Source organism: Sciurus vulgaris (assembly GCF_902686455.1).
Source record: "Sciurus vulgaris genome assembly, chromosome: 1".
NCBI lineage: Eukaryota > Metazoa > Chordata > Mammalia > Rodentia > Sciuridae > Sciurus > Sciurus vulgaris.
Window position 1 is genome coordinate 24,325,814 of NC_136461.1, and position 21,152 is coordinate 24,346,965.

At 45.2% G+C, this 21,152-nt stretch overlaps 1 protein-coding gene across 5 annotated transcripts in view; it reads right to left on the minus strand.

Moving 5' to 3' along the window:
• CSMD2 (CUB and Sushi multiple domains 2) overlaps positions 1-21,152 on the minus strand; it is a 550,277-nt gene that overhangs the window by 20,281 nt on the left and 508,844 nt on the right. For all 5 annotated transcript variants that reach the window (XM_079130766.1, XM_079130765.1, XM_079130764.1 and 2 more), the window contains 4 exons: positions 19,660-19,833; positions 18,045-18,233; positions 8,984-9,157; positions 3,952-4,134 (listed from right to left, as the gene is read on the minus strand). In XM_079130766.1, the coding sequence (XP_078986892.1) occupies positions 3,952-4,134; positions 8,984-9,157; positions 18,045-18,233; positions 19,660-19,833 (720 nt within the window). The remainder of the gene's footprint in view (positions 1-3,951; positions 4,135-8,983; positions 9,158-18,044; positions 18,234-19,659; positions 19,834-21,152) is intronic.

Sequence of the window (21,152 nt, forward strand, 5' to 3'; positions counted from 1 at the left end):
TTTGAATCCAGAGACTATCGTTCCCCCTCCCATAATGGATTTGTCACAGAAACCAGGGTATGTGTTCTGCAAAACTGCGCGCTTTGTGGACTTTGATAACCCGCATCAGGGAGGTGTCCTTTAATATGCTTCTCTGTCCCCGGTAGTTCCCTGTCATTGCCGTCTACATTTTGTCAAGGGTACTTGGTGGCTTTTTCTTTCCTGTTGCACTGGATGGGAAGGCACAGAATGCCAAGTTGCTTTTTCCTTCATGATGCTGAGGCTGATTGAAGGTCACAGGTTTGCTTGTCTAATCTGGTTTTATAAAAGTTCCCCTTAATTTTCCACTTAATGGTTTTTAGCAGCAATTGATGATCATTGGTTGGGTTCATTATGTCATTAGAGGTTAGAAAATGGTGATATTCTATCATTCTTTCTGTGTTAGAGTTCATAATAAATTTTTCATCATCAAATATTTGCTTATCCTGAAATCCATCCAGTTCTTATGGGAAGATCAGATAATGCTTAATTCTTTTTCTTTTTGTTAGACATCAGAATAATGAGTGTGTTCCCTAGTTTCAAAGGTGAACGATGAGTTTTCTTAGGAATCATTTTTATGAAAAATAATTCCTTTCTTTAAAAATTTTTTTAGTTGTCCGATAGGCCTTTGTTTTATCTATTTATTCATATGTGGTGCTGAGAATTGAACCCAGTGCCTCAACACATGCTAGGCAAGTGCTCTACCACTGAGCTACGACCCTAGCCCTTATTTAGGAATCATTTTGAACTCATGGATTTAAATCTATTTACTATGTTGTCATTCATTGCCATTATTATTCTTATTGATGCTCACATTATCCCATCTTTGGTTAATAGGAGTCTCTTCTAGTTGGGTTCCTTTCACATGACTCCAGTTATCTTTGGTGTATTCATTGCTGGAATGATAAGATATTCCATGTTTATCTTGTATATTCCTTGCCTTAACCTTGGAATCAGATATTTCTCCAAAGAACCAGATTCCTTCCAATGGAGAATGAATTTGGAGACCATCATCTGGATACTAAAGCTACTTTTGCTACTGGGTGGTCATTGAATCTAGATTTTACAGTGGCTGGAGTTGGGAAAATAACTATTTAAACTGAAAATATCTTAAGAGTTTATATTGATATTGCCAACCCAAATTTAGAATGAGGGTTTTCCTTAATTTATTTCTTTATTTTTATATTGTGGCTCTTATATGCCTAAAATCTTGGTTCTTCTTATTTTTCGGTGGGGGGTACCAGGGATTGAACTCAGGGGTACTTGACCACTGAGCCACATCCCAGCCCTATTTTCTATTTTTATTTAGATACAGGGTCTCACTGAGTTGCTTAGTGTCTTACTTTTGCTGAGATTGGTTTTGAATTTGCAATACTCCTGCCTCAGCCTCCCAAGCTGCTGGGATTATAGGTATGTGCCACTATGCCCACCAAAATCTTGGTTCTTAATAATAGTAAATAGTTTGTTTTTGTTCTATCCCATATATATTAAAGTATTTAATATGTAATATTTTTAGAATAGTAATATCAATATTGTTACTAACACTATGATTGGTGATTGCTGAAAACAGTTTAAGATTTATTTGCAGTTCTCTTTGTCCTTGGGATACATACCATAACAAATTCCATTTTTTTTTTTCAAGCCAGTTGAAATAGTTCTCTGGGTTATTTAATCACCAACTTGATCCATAGTTAGGTTTTCTAATTCTCATTAAGATTTTGATATTTAGAGAGTACATGTCGCTAATCTTAGATGAAATTTAATTTAATTTAAGCATGTACAACATTTATGTAGTCCCAAGGTAAAATCTACAAAACGATTCCCACATAATTAACATAACAGGCTCTGACATCTATTCATCCAACAATGCGTGTGCTCCCTAGGTGCCCAGAATACAGGAGTATACAAGTGTCTCCTGCCCTTGAGAAGCTTAGTCTATTCTTAAGAAACCTACCTATAATCATATGAATTAAAATATGAACTATGACATAATAAGTGCCACACTTAAATGGGGGTGGAGAGTATTAAGAAGGGAACAGCTGATTGGGGCTGGGGATAAGAATCTGAGGAGACCCTGTAAGGAAAATAGGAGCTTGTGAAGAGAAGGCACAGAGTTGTAGATGTTCTCGCTCTGTCTCTCTCCACCCCTTCCCCCCTCTCTAAAACCTTCACTGCCAGGTCTAAACTCCTAACTGTCCAGTGTCTGACCCTGAACACTCCTGACCTGGTAACACTCCACCCTAGAATCCCGAATGCATTAGACGGGGCATAGGACGTAGGTCATGGGGATGTTGAAGAATACAAACCTCTTTTGCCATGGCTACAAAATTCTACAGAAACTAAGGTGGCAAACAGCATATCCAACAAGGCAGGACTTTGGGTGGACAAGTGGGAGGGGCCTTGACTCCACGTCTCATTTCCTGGGGGGGTACCCAGGTCATAGGCCAGGGTGCCTCCCCTTGCTCTGCAGGACTACTCCAGGGCCTTTCCCAGCAGCCTGCGCTGTGCCTGCTGCCTCTCATCTCTTCTGGGACTCATGCTTTCCTGAGTTCTGTGGTCCTCCAGGGACCTCCAATCCTACTTCTTCCCTGTCTCTTACTCCACTCTGAAACCTGCCCCTTCCTTGCCCATTAGATGCCAAGGTCCATCACCTAATGCCCACATTCAGCCTCATCTGCTTTGCCCCTTTCTGCCAAGGTCTCAGCTCCTGGTCAAACCCCACCCCAAACCCAATGCGCTGTCTACCCTGCCTTCACCTATGTGGCAAAACACAGTGGGACAAACAGCCTGGAGCTGGCTGCTCTCGCTTGAATTACCAACCCTCCCCCTAAGTCAGTCCTGGGTGCTGTGGCAACGACACAATGACACTTCCCTGCTTGTCCCCATGCTGCCTTACTAGACAGTCATTTCATCCCAACTCCTCTCTCCTCCACATCTTCCTGCTCCACCTCACTCTTGGCTGTTCAGCTTGCCCCCTAACTAGGAGGGCACTATGCAGGCTGTACTTCACCGAGAGACACAGAGATTTTGAGACCAGCCACAAAAGGTGGGACTCTAGAAAGAGAGCTTTTAGAATCAATTCCCACCCCCACAGAAATTTAGGAGTATGTGGAAAAATATAATTTCCCCTAATGGTGTGACCGTCCAAGACATCACTGAGGGACCATACGACTTTTAAAAGGTTTTTAAAAATTTTGTTTGTATTTCTTTTTGCATGCTTGTTTAGCATAGTGTCTTCCCTTAGGCTGTGAGCTCTGATGCGGCAGGCTGTGTTGCAGTCTGTTCAGCTGCTGTAATACAATACCACAAACCGGCTGGTTTATAAATGGCAGAAATTTACTTTCACAGTTCTGGAGGCTGTTCCAATATGGAGGGACCGGCAGATTCAGTGAGCCCAGCTCTCTGGTTTAGAGATGGTGTGATGGTGTCTTCTTGCCATATCCTCACATGGCAGATGGGGAAGGAGCTCTCTGGTCCCTTTTAAAAGGGCAACTATTCCCACTCACGGGGGCTCTGGCTTCATGACATAATTACCTCTCAAATCCCCACCTCCTAATACCATCCCCATGGTGAGTATTTCTCCGCATGAATTTTGCAGGGTTGCGAGTGGAAGGAGCGAACATTCAGACCAGAGGAGCGCGTCTATCTTGGTCACCACTGTGTCCCCAGCAGGAATCACAGCATTTGCACACAACTGTTGAGTGAAACTATGTGAGGACTGAACGAGTGAGTCTTTTTGGCTTCCTCCTGTGTAGACGAGGGTGGGAGCACTACCGGGGACGAACCCGAGCTCTCTGCTGATGCCCACTCTGCTTGCCAGGCGAGGGCTGGAGTGGGGCCGTGAGTTCCTCTAGGAGGGCAGGGGCTTGGACGAGGAGCGGGAGCAGAGGGGCGCGCCGGGGCGGGGAGAGGCAGAAGGGTCACATACGTTACCTCCACACTCAGGCTGCGCGCCGCTCCACGAGCCGTTGGCCTGGCAGATGCGCTCAGACGATCCCCGGAGCACGTGGCCGGCTTCGCAGCTGAAGCGCATCAGACTGCCTGGCGCAAAGCTGTCCCCCAGACGGATGCCATGGGCCGGGATCCCAGGGTCCCCGCAGACTCCCATGCTGGTTCCTGTGGAACAGAACCAAGCAGACTCTGCTGGATTTGCATGGAAGGAAAGGGAGTGGAGGTCGGGGACAGCAAAGGAGATGGGGCCGATGCTACGGGGAAACGGTGGCCCCCGCGGATGAGGGAGGTGACAGCGGAATGTGCGTCCTGCGTGGTACCCGGACAGACCGCTGCCTTACCACTCAGTGGTCAGAGAACACAAAGGTCTGGGGTCTTGGTAAGTCCCTGGGAGCCACACAGCAAGAGGAGCAAGAAGGCAGAGGGAAGGCGCTGTGGGGAAATCATGCGTGTGTTCTTTGGTCCAGGTGGGACTGGATTTCCAGGGGTCCCGACAGGCCACATCTCCTTTTCCTCTTCCCCACTAACGCCTCTTGCTTCTGTGCCCGACTCCAATTTCAAGGCCATGGTGTTGATTTAGATGCTCAGCATTCTTCTGCTTGAATGATTGCAGGAAACTCCCAGCTAAGTTCCTCTTAAACTCTCCCTCTTTATCCAACTCTATCCTCCCATCTTAAAAACCAGCAACCACAAATCCTCTGACCTGGCTCAGTGCCAACAGGACAAAGCCCAAACTTCTTGGTGTGACTTTTATCTTCTCAATAGCTCAGCTTGAACCTTGAACCTGGGCTTTTATGTGTTTTCTCTTACTTCTTAAAAAAGTTTTATTTTTAATTGACAAATAATCATTAGACATATTTACAGGGTAAAATGTGATGTTTCCATATGCATCTATCTCAAAATGGTTAAAAGAGAGGGTTTTAATGTTCTATTTTTAAAAAATTTTTGTTTGTTTTAATTAGTTATACACAAATCAATGTTCTTAACATTAAGAAATGATAACTATCGATGGTATGATCCCAGGCCTTTAATCAGGATTTCCCTACTTATGAATTATGCCTGCAGGTGAGCTCTGGATTGAGGGTCCTGAGCCCTCCCATGGCATTCCACCTCAGCCTTTCCTTCCATTATTGATCCAGCTGTGATATTGTACAAACCCACTTAAGTGAGTGCTAAGGATCCAAGAGGTAAGCGGGGTGGAGAGCAGGGGACAGAGCCTCAGGACCTAGCGCCTGAGTAAGCCAGCACATCTCATAAACAGAGATGAACAGGAGACACCATCAATCAGGTCAGGCTGGGCCAAGTAAGCCTGAGGAGGAGGAGGAGGAGGAGGAATATGATGGAATAAATAGCCACTGCATGAGAGGATCGTTTCCCACTGATGTGGCGTCTGTCTCCTCATGAACCCACATATGTGGGCACTCAGATGTTATCACTGGACATCCACAGTTAGTCTGTTGGAGTCAAAAAGGTGCCATTCCTGTATATCCCACCACTGACCCTATATGGCGCTTCTGCCTTCTGAGTCTTGGAATTATTTCCTTTTCTAGTTGCAGACTGTGAGAACATGATTTTAACCCCACATTCCCTTACCAAGAAGGGAGCTCAAACATTTGAAAAATGAGGGCCCCTGTCACATTTTACTGGATTTTCTGGTGGAGTTTTCTGAAATGTAGCTCATGCAACAGGCAGTTCTGGGTCCCTGGGAGGGTCTTGCAGCTGGCTAGCTGATCCCAACTGTAGCCAGCCCTGGTAAATAGGCTGAGGGTGGAGCTCTGCAGGCCTAGGGGCTTGTTTTGACAGAATGACCCAACTGCAGTGTTGGGGGGTCTTCTATTTCAATGCAATAAGGGAATTTTGGCCAGAATATTGCACCATTGAACCAGATAAGCAGACAACAATCCTTCACTGAGGAGTCTATTGGCAAGCTTAGTGATACTGAATAGTTGGGCAATGAGCTTCCCAAGTGAGTCTCAGATTCCTGAAATCTCTACAGGTTAGTGTGGCCCAGGGGTGTATGGCTCAAGGACCCAGATTTTGTTAAATATCATTTGGTCCATGGAGTGCACAGAATGAGGCTCAAAAAATTGACCCAAATTTTTTTTAAAAGAATAATTTTTAGATGTTGATAGATCTTTATTTTATTTATTTATTTACATGAGGTGCTGAGAATCAAACCAGTGCCTCACACATGCTAGGCAAGCACTCCACCACTAAGCCAACACCAGGAAGTTTTGAATGTTCATTTTTTAGGGAGTAGAAGGAGGTGTGTTGCAAAAGATGACATCTGCAAACTCTGGGAAGGAGGAACTGGTTCCGTGTGGCTCACTGGAGCGTAGCTAGCTAGAGCTGCTTCCTGATTGTTCTTTTCTCTCAGTTCCTCATCTAAGGCACTGAGACTTACTCATCCCCAGGCTTACCAATTACAGACTCCCTCCTCATTCTGCCCTTGGAGGTCTCCACAAGGCTCAGCCTGTGGTTGGTTTCTCCTAAGTGTCTGCCATCTTTGCTGGATACAGGGCAGTAAGACGCTAACTACTCTTCAGAATATTCAGGATCAGGGATTAAACAGCTGAACGTGTGTCCCCGATGAATGGCATCCAAGTCCTTGAAGGTTGCTTTCTCACTTCTTACTTTTTCATGTCCCCAATGTGTCTGCTTATTTTGAGTTTTGATGTTTCCAAGGAAAACTCTCTCCACATGCAGGATAAGCACTCAAGGGGTCACAGGATGAAATCTCAGGGTCAAAATTTGTGTTTTGAAGGTTTTCTACATAGATCTCTACCCCAGACAAGAATTGTTTCTGCAGTAGTCCCAGTAGGTCATTTTCCAGCTTCTGTTGACAAGCTCGAGAGAAGGGAATTGGAGTTTGGAATAGAAGAAATTCTCAATGCTCTGCTGTGGCCCGGGGGAGCCACCCTGTGGTTGAGTTCCACATGCTAAGGTGCAGGAGGTGCCTGACCCGTTCCTTTGGTTTCTTTCTCCCCAACTCTTACTTCCTTTTACATGAAGAATAAAGATCCAAAAAATAGATCAAGTAGACTTGAAAAAGGTCATTAGCACAGTGTCCTGGAGGGAGGAGCTTTATGTGAAGAAGCACAAGAGGGACTGGATGGAGTCCTTGTGGTTCTGCTGTAGTCCTTCCTAGTTCCCTAGTTAGGTGACCACTAACTCTAATTAGATCAACAGGGGAGAGGGTCCAAAATCCTGGTGGCCATAAGTCTGGGATGTCCTTGTGTTATAGGCCAGGCTATGTGAGCAACGACCAAATAGACTCCATTTTACCCTGAGACTCTGACATGTAGGAAATGCCTCTCCCATGGGAAAACTCCCACCTCTGTACCCATCAACAGTTGCTAGCCTGGTGCGTTAGGCAACACAAAATGACAATTCTTATACAATGTAGAATTGTTCTCTTCTGGGTCCCATTTTTCTTGGGCAAAGTACCCTGTCAGAGAGTGTTTGTCTAGACGTTAGTAACCATTCTTTAACTTGTACTCAGCTAGGGTTGTTTTGACCCATTTCCCCTTCTGCTTATGATTTTAGATCTCATGATGTTTGTTTATGGTTTTAAACCATAGCAACAGCCACTTATGGTGAATGTACTGACATGCTTTACTTGTGGTATAAAAGGTATACTCTAACCCCTGAAGTGGATCGAAGGGTGTAGACTTGCAGTCTGCCCCTTGGCCCACCAGCTGGGAATAAAGATGCTTCCATCTCCTGCTTTAAGATTGACTCGGTGATTTATTGCAATCTTGCCATAACACTTGGAAGCCAATAGCTCTTTGAAACAGTGGCTTAGGGTCTCTCCTGGGGAGACCTAATGAATATCTGGTTCTGAGAGAGTCTTAAATTTTGGTAGACAGGCTTATCTGGAAATCTCAAACTGCAAGAACAATTGTATATCTTATAGGGAGAAATTTGCTCTATTAGGAGGCTGGGATCTTCCCTCTAGAAGGGATCTGGCATGGGAAGGGTTGGGGTTAACTCAATGCCAAGGTAAGCGCCTGAGGAACCTTGAGTCCTCTTGAGGGTGTTTCAAATGGGATCCCTTCCTCAGGCTGGGCAGGCTTGCCTCAAAGACAACGCAGCTGTGGGTGCTAATTTTTTAGCCTGGCGGTTTCTGTTATGGATGGTATAATTAATTCATTTTCAAATATTTTGGTTTGTTATATGACATTACAGATGAATTTCTGGTTTGGAGAATATGAATGTGGGAGCTTTGGCAGTTCCCTACATTTCCTATTTTGATAGCATGTCAGTGTCCTTATAGAGATTAGCAGTAAATTAATTAATAAGAGAAGTCTGGGGACTGTACCTGGGGGCAGCAGGGAGGAAGGCCACCCCACGAGGCAGTCAGCACATAAGAAAGAAGGAGAAGCAAGCTGGGGACCAGGAGTCTGATACAGGGAAGAAATCAGACACTGACATGCTGAACGCTATGGCACTGCCTGCAATCCCAGCAGCTTGGGGGACTGAGGCAGGAGGATCTCAAGTTCAAAGCCAGTCTCAGCAACTTAGGGAGACCCAGTCTTAAGATAAAAAGTAAAAAGGGCTGAGGATGTGGCTCAGTGGTTAAGGGCCTCTGGGTTCAATTATCCCTGGTACAAAACAAAACAAAACAAAAACCAACCAACCAACCAACCAACCAACCAAACAAACAAACAAACAAAACAAACCCCACAAGAGGGGTTTGGACCTGGTATGGGATGGTCAGGAAGTCGTGGACTGTTCTCAGGACCTCATGGAACCAAGTGTCTGGAAAGGAGTGTGGCCTCACAAAGTTGCGGCTTCCTAATTTTGCAATCTCTCGTCTGTATGGGCGTGGCCAGAACTGACCAGGGATGTCCCGGACTCGGACCTTCCGGGGCTAAAGTCTCTCCAGCTGTACTCTCCACCTGGGAGAGGAGGGCAGGTTCCCACCCATCCGTCACACTCACACCGTGGGAGCCTAGTCCATCTCCCACCAGCCAGCGTTCCACAGGACCCCTTCCCGTGCCATGCTCCGTACCTGAGCAGTGGGGGAGGGAGCCAGTCCAGTGTCCATCCAGCCCGCACATGCGCGTGGCGTTTCCCACCAGAGTCCGCTTGCCGGTGCAGCTGTAGCGCACGACTGCCCCCACGATATAGCTGTCTCCGGACATTTGGGAATGAGGCGGGGAGCCTGGATGGCCACAGGACACCACTGTGGGGAAGAGCAAACAGCTGAGCACCTCTTGTAGTGGAAGGTAGGGAAGGAGAGAAACCCTTGGTATTGGTGGCAGCAAGCTTCCTGCTGGCACAACCCCTGGGCACCTGCAGAAAAAGACGCCCACCTCCCTGCAGTGCCCAGATCCCCATGGTAAAGAACAAAGCCTGCTCAGCAGGTGGTAGTGTGCAATAACATTAGTCTGTTCTCTTTCTTGACCCTTTCTTGACTCTGTGCCTATTTCCCAGCCACAGGACATATTCAAGGTGTGTCTGGGAAGAAAGATGGTTCACACAGGAACGTAAGGTAAACTAAGAGAGCCACCCTTCTGGGACCCTCTTCACTGACCATGGTTCCAGAATGAGGGCCAGTTACAGTCCTTTTCCAACTGCATCTTACAGTTGTCTCATCAATTGTCACTGAATTGTTCCTTTTACTCTGCAAGTTCCCTTTCCTGAAACACCAAGGTCTAACTGGGAAAGGTGGTGGTGGGAACAGACACCAGAGATGAGGTGCTCCGGCTGGGGCAGGGTGATCTGCCACTCCCCGGACTAGGCCCTCCCTCTGTCCTCCTCATTCACTCAACACATCCTCTGTGCATCTGTTATGTGCTAGGTACTGTTCTATGTGTTTTGGGGACGAAGTCCATGCACTCATGGATCTTATAGTCTAGTGGGAAAGAGACGCTGAAAATAAGAAAATGAATAGGTAATTCCAGGGTATGTTAAGAAGAAAAATAAAGATGCAAAGGGAAAAAAGGTGTTCGGGGTGAGGCGAAGGTACTCTTTTCCAGTGAGGACTTGAATGAAGGGAAGGGCCCTCCATGTCAGCTGAGGGGGAGGGCGTTATGAAGGAAGGAACATGAGGAAAGGTGCAAAGGCCCAGAGTAGAGAAGGAGCTTGGTGTCTTGAGCAACAGCTAGGAAGTCAGGGATGCTGGAATAGAATGGGCAGGAGAAGAGTAGAAGATGACATGGGTGGAGGGGTCCCTCCTGGCTACGGCACAGAATTTAGATTTTATTGGAAGCATGATAGGAAACTATGGAAAGATATGATCCAGTTTACATTTAATATGATTGATTATTCTGGTTGCTGGTGGAGAAAAATCCAGGGTGGGGCATGAAAAAGGGCTATCGCAGTAGTTTCAGAAGAGCTGATAATGACTTTGACCAAATCTTGGGGCCTGGTGGGAGATCCTTGTGGTCATAACTTGTATCCAAGAAGGGCATAGTGCTTGACATGGATGCTGATCAGGATAGGCAACCCAGGGATAAAATCAGGGTTGGACGGATGCTGCCCCTGATGATAAAATTTTGACAGGGCATGCTGAACCATGAATAGGTCTTAGGTACCTTCACTTCTCGTTGTGGTCTTAAAGCGTGTCCAACATGCTTCTAAGTGCTTGTGCTTTGCAAAGACTCTCACTAACAATTCCTCTCATCAAGGGCTGGAGCCTGTTTGCCCTCTCTTTGGATATATGCTGTGTTTGTGATCTGCCTCGAAGAATGGAAGGTGATAAGGTGACCTTAGGCCAGTTGTAGTCTCAGTGGGTAGCAGCTTCTATCCTCATGTTTTGGAATACTAGTCCCACCATGGATGGAAATCTGGCATAGACCATTGAATGAGAAGAAATCATGTGGAGAGAGGGACCAGGTAGAGAACAATTATAATGTCCCAGGTTGTAGCCATCTCCATGATCCCTGACAGGTGAGTGAGACCATCTTGGATCTTCTAGGCTCTGTGGAGTCACAACAGCCAATAACATGTGGAGTGTAGATGAGCTGTCTCCACCAAACCCTGCCCAAATTGTCAATCATAGCAATAAAATAATTGTGGCATTAAGCAGCTATGTTTTGGGGTGATTTGTTACACAATAGATAACTGAAACACAATAAATATGATGTTGGAGGTCTTGAGGGTGAGGAGTTGTGTACTGCACAAATCAATGCTATGGACTGTGGTGATAGAGGACTAACTATGGAACATGGTCATTACTTCCCTTTCCCTTTAATCTGGGCTGGACTTGTGCTGCTTTGATTGACAGAATGTGGTGAAATGAGGTTTGGGAATTCTGAACTCTGGTCTTCAGAGATCTGATAACTTCCTCCTTTATCCTAGGAATACAACCTTGTGGTAAAGAAGACAATGCCATCAGGTGGAGAGAGCAGACACATGGAGAGACACATAGGGAACAGCTTCCTCCTCACCCCCAGCCAGTACAAAGGGTCTCTGAGGGTTGATTTTATGCGTCAACTTGACTAGGTTACAGGGTACCCAGATGTTCGGTCCAACATTATTCTAGGTGCATCTTTGAGGGTGTTTCTGGATAATATGAACACTTGAACAGGCAGACTGAATAAAGCAGATTTCCCTCCCAGTGGCAGTGGGCCCCATTTAATCCTTTGAAGGCTTAAATAGAACAAAAAGGTAGAGTAAGAAAATTCTCTCTGTCTGCCTGGCTGTCTTCTGGGTGGAACATCAGCTTCTCCCACCTTCAGACTTAGACTGGAACTTACAACATTGACCCTTTGGGGTCTCCAGCTTGCTGAATGGAGATGTTGGAACCTTCCAGCCTCTATAATTATGTGAACCAATTCCATATGGTAAATGACTTCCTATCAATCAATCATCTGTCTATCTATCTATCTATCTATCTATCTATCTATCTATCTATCTATCTATCTATCTATCTTCCTGCTGGTCCTGTTTCACTGAAGAACCCAGACTAAAACACCAGCTAAGCCCTTCCTAAATTTATGACCTATAACATTGTGAGAAAACAGGAACAGCTGGTACTGAGTTTCAAGATCATTTGTTACAGAGAATTGATCATTAATTCAGTGAGTTTCAAGGATTTTGCTATTTTTTTTGGAGATAACCCTATTAGGTGGGCACCATTTTTATCTCCATCTTACTGATAAAGAGAATGAGAAATGGCAAGGACTTGTAAGTTACCCAAGGTCACAGACCTATTCAATGAGAGAATCAGCTTTGGGAACCAGTTTGACTACAGGGGCCACATGCTTATGCATGCTAATAGACTCCCTTCTGCAATTGTATTTTAATGCAACCAACCGATTCTCTTCTTCTGAAAGCAATGGAGTCTCCAATTTTCATTTAAATGCTTCTATGATTATTTATTAGTGATTTTTGCACTTCCCTAAATTGTCCAATTTAAACTCTCTAATAGTTTTTCAAATATATTCTCCTTAATGGAAATACAACATACATACAGAAAAATACAATAATCACCAGTGCACAGCTTAATGGATTGTCACAAAGTGAACACATTAATTACACTCATTAATGAACACACTCATTATACCCAGATCAAGAAGCAGAACACTGCTAGCACCTCCGAAGCTACTGTACTCTCTACCTATTGCTGCCCTCCCCACCTCCCCAGAGTAAACCACCATCTTGACTTTGTACACCATTCATTAGTTTTGCTTGCTTCTGCAAATTTTGTGCATGGACTGAATTTTATTAAATGGAATCACTGGGTATGTATTTTGTATTTGACTTTGCCCCCTCAACATCCTGCTTGTGAGAAGCAGCTATATGTATGCTGTGGCTCATTCATTATCATGGCAATGGAGCAGGGCTTGGCAAGCTTTCTCTAGGGGCCAGATAGTAAATATTTTAACCTTGCAGGGGCATATAGGGCCTCTGTTGCTTATTTTTCTTCTTCCTTTTAAAAATGCTTTAAAAATGTGAAAACCATTATAAGCCCAGGGTCATAAAAAAACAGATCATAGGTTGGATTTGGCCCTTGGGCCAAAGTTTGCTGACCCAAGCTATTTAGTGCACCATTCGTATTAGTTATTTATTATGGTATAACAAGTTACCCTAAAAGTTAGACAGTAATAAATATTTGCTATTGCTCACAGTCTTTGAGGGTCAGAAATTTGAGGGTGGTTCTGGCTCAGGATCCCTCATGAGGAGGTACCCAGGATGCCAGGTGCCCTTTCAAAGCTTGACCTATCCAAGAGTACATGGCAGAAGCGGCAACGTCTTTTACAACCTAGCTTTGGAAGCCATGCACCACCACTTCCACCATGTTGGTTCCATGACCACCCTTGGCAGGGTATAAGAGGATACATGAAGGAGTCAGGGAACTTTAGGGTCATCTTTAAGGCTGGCTGACACATCATTGCATGAATATGCCACATCTTGTTTATTCATTTCTTAAGAACAGTTGAACTGTTTTTAGCTTTGGGCTTTTATGAATGATACCAATAAGAACATTTTGTTCATGTTTATTGGCATATGCACGTACATACTTTATGTCAGCTAGACCTCATGATTTCTGAATAGTACCTGGACGCTTTTCTTTCTTTCTTTTTTTGAAAAAGATGTTTTTATTTGGCTTTAAAACTTTCCTTAGGAAGATTTGAGGAAAGTGTTGTTTGTGGGAATATCTAATCATCTCTGAAAAAGCATATGCGATGCCTGAATTTTTATTTTTGTTTATTTTTTTGGCACTGACTTGATCTAAGTTACCTGGGTATCTGTAAAACCAGAAGAATATATTCTATTGTTCGGTTCCCCTTCTGTAGTTTGTCATTTTAACGGATGAAGAATTTAATAATAACATTTGTGACAAAAGATAAAATAAGGACAATACCATTTGTCTGTTGTGGCCAAGAAAAAGAAGAAAAGGATGTATGATAATGAGAGAAACAACTTATGTTGAGAGTATATTTGCATTAAAATCAAGGAGGCAGAGAACAAAGAATGTGAATAGCCATTGCTACATTTCTCAATGTGTGAAAACAAAGTTATTAAAAAATGTTTTTAAGCTGGGCAGGGTGTGCGCACATGTAATCCCAGCTACTCAGTAAGGAGGATCACACGTTCAAGGCCAGCCTCAGCAGTTTAGTGGGACTTTGTCTCAAAATAAAAAATATAAAGAGGACCAGGGAGGTAGCTCAGCAGGAAAGTACTTGCTTAGCATGCATGAGACCCTGAGTCCTATCTCTTATGCTGGAAAAAAATGTTTTAAATATTCAGGCTGGTATCCAAATGAGATCTTTTGGGTCATTTCCTTGACTCTCTCACTGCTAACTGCAAATTAAATTATAATGTGTATATGAAAATAGACAAGATAGGTACTTAGCAAGCCTAATAATAATAGACTTTCTTGAGTTGCACAGAATACACATTTAACAGGGGATCGAAAAAACCATAACATTGTAATTAAGCAAAAACTGAAAATATAAATTAGCAATTAGTGGTTAAATGGGCTATGCCAAGTCCCACAGCCAAAAGGACCCCTTCTCTGTTCTTGTCCCCTAAGTATGGGAGTCGTACTCTCCAGACACCGCCCTCCACTGTCTCCCACAGCTCTGCACCTGAGAAACAGACCTGGATCATGCATTTTCTTTGGTCCCTGCACATCCATACCAATTAAAGTAGTTTTCCTTCCCCCAGAAGGATCAGAGAATTTTCACTGTAGAGCTCGACGTGGGGGGATGTAAAGTCCTCTACAATATGTCACCACCCTAATCACAGTACTTGGATCTTCTAGATGTAGAAGTGCAGTTGATCCTCAAAACAGTGTCATAATAATTATGAATCATCGGTGAAAGGTTTTCACTGAGGGGTTACCAGGGATCAAAAGAAAAAAAGAGATAAGCTGAACTTCATTAAAATTAAAAACGTTCATACATCAGAGAGGACTCTCTCAAGAAAGTAAAAAGACAAACCCGCAGAACGGGAGAAAATATTAGCAAATCATGTATCTGATAAGAGCACATAAAGACCTGTTTCAATGCAATAGCACAAAGACAAACAACCCAATTAAAAATGGACAAAGGACTTGAATTGACATTTCTTTAAGGAAGATGTACAGATGGCCAATAGGCACAAAGGAAGATACTCAGCATCATTAGTCATTACAGAAATGCAGATCAAGACCCATCGCTTCACACGCACTGGGATGGCTTATGATGCAAGAGGACAATTACAAGCTGAGGAGAGGATGCAAAGAAACTGGAACCCTCACGCGGGGCTTGTAGGAATGTAAACGGTGCAGCCACTTTGGAAAAGTTTGGTAGTTCCTCAAAAAATTAAACATAGAGTTACCGTATGACTCAGCACTTTTCCTCCTGGGGATATACCCAGGAGGACTGTCAACATGTGGTCACACCAGGAACCCTGTATACAAATGCTCATAGTAGCCTTCTTCACAATAGCCAATGCCATAATAGCAGTGCTATTGCCTGAGGAAGCATAAACAAAATGTGGTCTATCCATACAAGGGAATAAAAAGGAATTTTTATTTGGTCATTAAAAGGAATGAAATACTGATATATGCTAAGACATGGAAGGTCTTTGAAAAGTATGCTAAATGCTAGATTCCTGACACAAAAAACCACATGCATAATTGTATTTACTTGAAGTGTCTATAGTAGGCAAATTTGTAGAGACACAAAGTAGGTTAGTAATTACCAGGGGACAGGGTGGTGGTGGGAGTTGGGGTTTGGAAGCTAAAGAGTTTCCTTCTGGGGTGATGAAATATTCTGGAATTAGATAGTGATGATGGTCATAGAACTCTGCGAATGTCAAAATTACTGAATGTGTATATATTAGAGTTGATTATACAAAACGGGGCCATTATGTCATACTCAACTAAGATGGAGTTAAGAGGTCATGAGGAGAACACTTAATTTGAATATATCCGTTTGAAAAATGGTATCACCAGCCCCATTTCAAACTGCAAGGGCTGAACCATAACTCCCAGATTACCAGTCCTTCCCAGCAACTCCTGATGCTCCCTAGTCAACTCGCCAGCCCTCGGAAGTCACTGACAGTGCCAATGAACTTTCAGAACAAATCATGCATCCTCTGTGTGGAGAGTGGTGACAGAGGATGGGAGAGCTGTGACTGAGATTGGGGGTCTCTGATGACCTCATGGCTGTGGCATGCCCAGCATCTGGGAAAGTTCCTGTGCAAGGGCACAGGATGCCTAGCTGCTGTGGCAGTGCCTTGCATGAGGAGGCTCCGTGCAAGAGCCCTGTCAGCTCTGACCTTGACCTCAGGCACACAGCCCCTGGCAGGAGCTAGACAACCACAACATTTCACCAGCTCCACTTCTCAGGTTCCTGCCCACTTTACAGTAACTTTTAACAATGGACTTTCTTGACAGCTACACAAAGCTCCTGACATTGCACTTTGCAACTGTGGATTGCTACTGTGGAAAAGCTACATAGATGTCCTAGTTTCTGTAACTTTCCTGAATACAAAGAATAATGCCTGCATAGTCTTTAACCTGATAATGAGACATACATAAATAAAGATTGCTGGCGGAACTCTTCAGATCTGCATCTCCATCAGAGAGCAGAGCTCCACCTGATCCCAGCTTCATCTTCAAAATCTTTGTCTGTGAATCTTTATTTTCCAATCCCCCTTCTCCCCTCGATAGACCCGAGAGTTTGGTCATGCTTGTTGTGACACTTCTGGACATACTAGAGGCCACTGTGTTCTCTGTGTGTGTCCCAAACTGCCATTCTACTTCTTGTCTATTGTTCCCAGATAAATCCTTGGCTGGGAGAGTTATCTCTCTATATTTTTATTTCAAGTCGACATCATTTTTAAAAGAGTGAATTATATTTCACTAAAGAAAAACAATGCAAACAGATCAAACCCTCCAACTGAAAGGAAAAATGGTCAGACAGACTTAACTGATGACAATTATGGTTTCTTTTTGCATAAAAAATGGTTAAAAGAAAAATGACAAAGGTATGTAAATACAAAGCAAAGGAGGCAGTTATAAACATTGATATTTATCAATATTAACATTAGAGACAAAAAACTCTGGGGGCAAAATGTTAATATAGATAAAGCCATTTTATCATGATAAAAGCTTTATTTTTAACTAGAAGACAGAAGAGCTTGAAACCACCAGGGCTCTAAATCTCTGCTGGCACCACTATACATGGGTGGACGTGCATTTAAAACCCCAAATGACTTGTTGGTCTAGTTCGACAGCCAGGTTGGGGTCCTCAACTAAGAGAAATATGCGCAGTGGGTAGCTAGCTGTGCCTGGCTCCCACCATCCTGGGGCAAGGGTGTCGGAAGATGAAGTCGCCCGGCCTGCAGGGCTTCAACCTGTACAGGACAGGCGCACTCTGGAGTGAGTCTTCAGCTCTACTCCTGGGAGATGGAGAGAGCCATCCTGGGGCTCCCCTGGGGACCCAGAGGAGACAGCAGGAGACCAGGCGCTGCTCCATACGGACTCCCGACCGAGGCTCTCAGCCAGAGGTCAGCGGCCTGAATGCCTCCCCCAGGCCTTGTTTCTGTTACTGACATGTTGGCCCCATAACTTTTTCTAAGACTAATTAATGCAGTTGCTATTTATCATCAACGGGCACTTCCGTGGATTTCTTCACTGAATTCTCTAGCAACCCTGCGAAGATGAGCGGGATGTCCAGGGATGAGGAGCCCAGGCTTGGGGAGGGAAGGAGACTCTCCCCAAACCACAGAGCTTGCTCAGCCCCAAAGCCGGCTCCACACCCAGGGCGGCCCTGCCTCTGTGGGACATCTGCCTCTGCCCTTCGAAGGAAAGTGGTCTGGAAAAGCCAGGGAGGGCCAAAATGAGGAGATAGTGTCCCATGAGGCAGTTGTTTCTGAAGGAAGGGGCCCTTGAAGGCTGCAGAGGTTGGTGGCAATACTAAGAAGAAAGGGAACAGCCAGGAAGAGCATAGGAGTTGGTATGGCAATGAATCTAACAGGGACTCAGGAAGGGCCCTGCTATGTGAGGAGCAGCCAGAGTGACTGTCACAGTGATGTAACACACACACACACACACACACACACACTCAGGACCCATCTTTGACTTAGATCACCCCACCAGTCACTCTGAGCAAGTCCTGCCTACTTACAGAGGCACTGGGGGCGGGGGCGGTCCCAGGTGCCGTCTCCCTGGCAGCTGAGCACGGGGGTGCCCAGGAGGTAGAAGCCATGGTTGCACTGGTAAGACACGGTGGTGCCGAAGCTGAACCTGTGTGGGCCACTGGCATGGACCTGACGGACGCTGTTTTCTTGGTGCCCAGGATCTGTACAGTTGATGACTGTAATCAAAAGGGTCAATTAAAAGGCTGGAAATTAAATGTGAAGATTTTCTCAAGCTTTGCAAATGAGAATACAGAAGTCTGAACAGCCATCGATTTCCAGAATGGCAAAATCTTGAGGCTGAAGCCAGGCTGATCCTCCCTGGGAGGGTGGGCTGGACCTGAGGCCACTGCATTCTCCCTGCCTTAATCACCAGGTCAAGGGATTCGTCCTTCATGTCCAGCGGGAAGCCTGCCCCTCCTTGTGGAGTGAGGCGCTCCCCTGCAGAAACTTGTCCTGCTGACTTCCCCAGTGTGGGTTGTGACTGGTTTTAACCTGTGTCCCTTGGGGGCACGACCCTCTTATTCCCTGTGCCTGGGCCCTCATACAGTGTGGCTCCCACAGCAAAGCTCATCCACTGTGGGTCTGATACTTTTGGAACAGACTTGAACAGTGGTTGGGCCCTTCAGGAAACGGTTTCTAATCAATTAATTTTATGAGTATTTCAGGGAGACATTAATCCCTTGGGGATACAATTGCCTTTAAAATGTTAAAGTGTTTCCAAAGAAGCTTTACTTAAAATTAGGGTGAGATTTTCGGATAATGACAGTATTATGCATAACCTATAATGTGTGCTTTTGCTTTCAAAACACCTTCACATTCATTATCTAACCAGAGTCTCATACTCACCAAATAAGGTGAGCAGGGAAGGTATTTTTTTCTCTTTGATAAGTCTTTAAGTATAAGGTACTTATTGATGAGACTCTCTGAGATTTCAGTGCTTTACTGTTGTAAAAAGCCTTTAAAAGCTTTAGAAGCTACTTCCTAAATAGTTCAAAGAGGGCCAGAACATCCTCTGTCCTGTTTGCCTCTTGAGTCTTTGGTTTCCTCTCTGTGACTCTTATACTTCATCCCTACCCCTTTGTCTCAACCTTTAAACCCTTCTGTTATTTTTTATTTCTGTTGTTTAAAAAGAAATCATCAAGAATAGGGCTCCATTAAATGTGGTTACAAAGGAGCTACAGCAGCTATTTTTCAGCCCTGAGGAAAGACCAAGATGTTGCTCTTGACCTTACTGAGCAGCTACAGAAATGATAATACTTCTAAATTTCTTGTTTATATGAGGAAAAGCAAACCTGATTGCTTACAAAAGAATTGGGGCTTTATAGAATTATTTGTTATGAAATTGCAAACAACTGAAGACTTGGAAAAAAAGAAAAAAAAACGAAACCAAGTCTCTCTTTCTTTATATTATCCATGATGAAGTTTTACATGGCTCTATCTAGGGGTTGCTCTAAGTCTTCACTTAGGACCCTTCTTCTGTCCCAAGTGTTCCCTGAGTCAGAATAACATAAGGACTGAATTGGCTGGCTTTTGCTCTTGGGCTATGGAACCACTGGGGGCAGAGGTAGTAAGGAGAAGAGGGGGACAGGAAGGGACACTCACTTCTGCAGGTAGGCAGCACGTCACTCCATTGCCCACTGGCCAGGCACTGGGACCTAGCTGCCCCCTCAGCCACATAGCCAGGGTTGCAAACAAACTTGACCACATCGTTCAGGTTAAACTGGCTGCCCTGAGTGAGGCCGTTGACCGGATTGCCTGGGTGTCCACAGGTGATGGCTGCAACCAAAGCAGAAGATAGGTAAGCCCCCTCCTGCTCCACTCTCCCTGGGATTCGTCCTCTCCTCCCTGGCATGACCTTGGACTGGGTCTCCGTCCTACTCCAGGGAGTAGGGCTTTGCCGCATCAGCGGGGCAGCGGGAGAGTGGGGAGAAGCTCCATGAGTCGCAGATTCACTGTGAGGACCTGTGAAGAGTTGGGTGTGTGCAGCCAGTTGGGAGAGGTTCCATCACGTTCGCCAGACTGGCGAAGGGTCATGACCTCCTCCCCCAGGTCAAAATCCATGAACCCAGAGCTGAGGACTGAAACCACGGGAACACCTCCTTTGGAGGGCACATAGACAACAAAACCTGCAAAGGAAGCTGAGGAGTGGTCAGGAGAGCAGCAAGCACAGCCCAGAGGAAGGGGCAGTGTCACGGAGGCCAAGGGCAGAGCTGCAAGGCATGCTGGAACCCCAGAAAGGTCAAGGATGGTAAAGATGGAACAGCATTCACCGAGTCATCAGAACCATCACCGGTGACCTGGAAGTGTCTCCTGCCAGGTCGTGCCTGCCTCTTGCTCTCTGCCTCCACATATTCCCAGGTCATAGGCCCTGACCAAGGAGCAACAGGAGCAGGAGCAGCTGCTGCCACCAGACACTATCTCCTGTGCCCCCACACAAGTGCCTGGTGCTGCCTGGGTCCCAGGCTCACTGCCTGCTTCAAAGCTTGGCCTGCCATGCTTTGGATTCCAATCCTGTAGCTCCTGGGCACTGGGACTCCAAGGACTCTGCATCTTGGTCCAGGACCAGAGCTCCTGTGGACTGGGAGATTCTTTCTGGCTGGAGCAGAGGAGTGGGGGGCGCATAACTCAGATTGCAGTGGCCCCAGCTACTCATGTGGGAAGGGGCGGAAGTGATTTGAGTAGGCAACGTTTTCAAGCAGTACATTCATGTGATGGTTAATTTCATGCGTTAACATGGCCAGGCTGTGGTACCCAGATGTGTGTTCAAGCATTATTCGCCATTTTTCCGTGAAGGCATTTTTTCAGAGGGAGTTAACATTTAAATCAGGAGACTAGTAAAGTGGATCACCTGCCAAATGTGGGTGGCCCTCGCTCAGTGACCTGGATAGAAAACGTCTGACTTTCCTGGAGGAAGAGGGGTTCTGCCTGCAGGCTGCCTTCAGCTGTGGACAGCAACACCTCCCTAAGTCTCCAGCCTGTGCTGCAGATTCTGCGCTTGCCAGCCTCCGTAGCGGCAGGAGCCAGTTCCCTAAAATAAGCCCCTCTCTCTCCCAACACACACACTTCCTTTTGGGACTGTTTTTCTTGAGACCTAA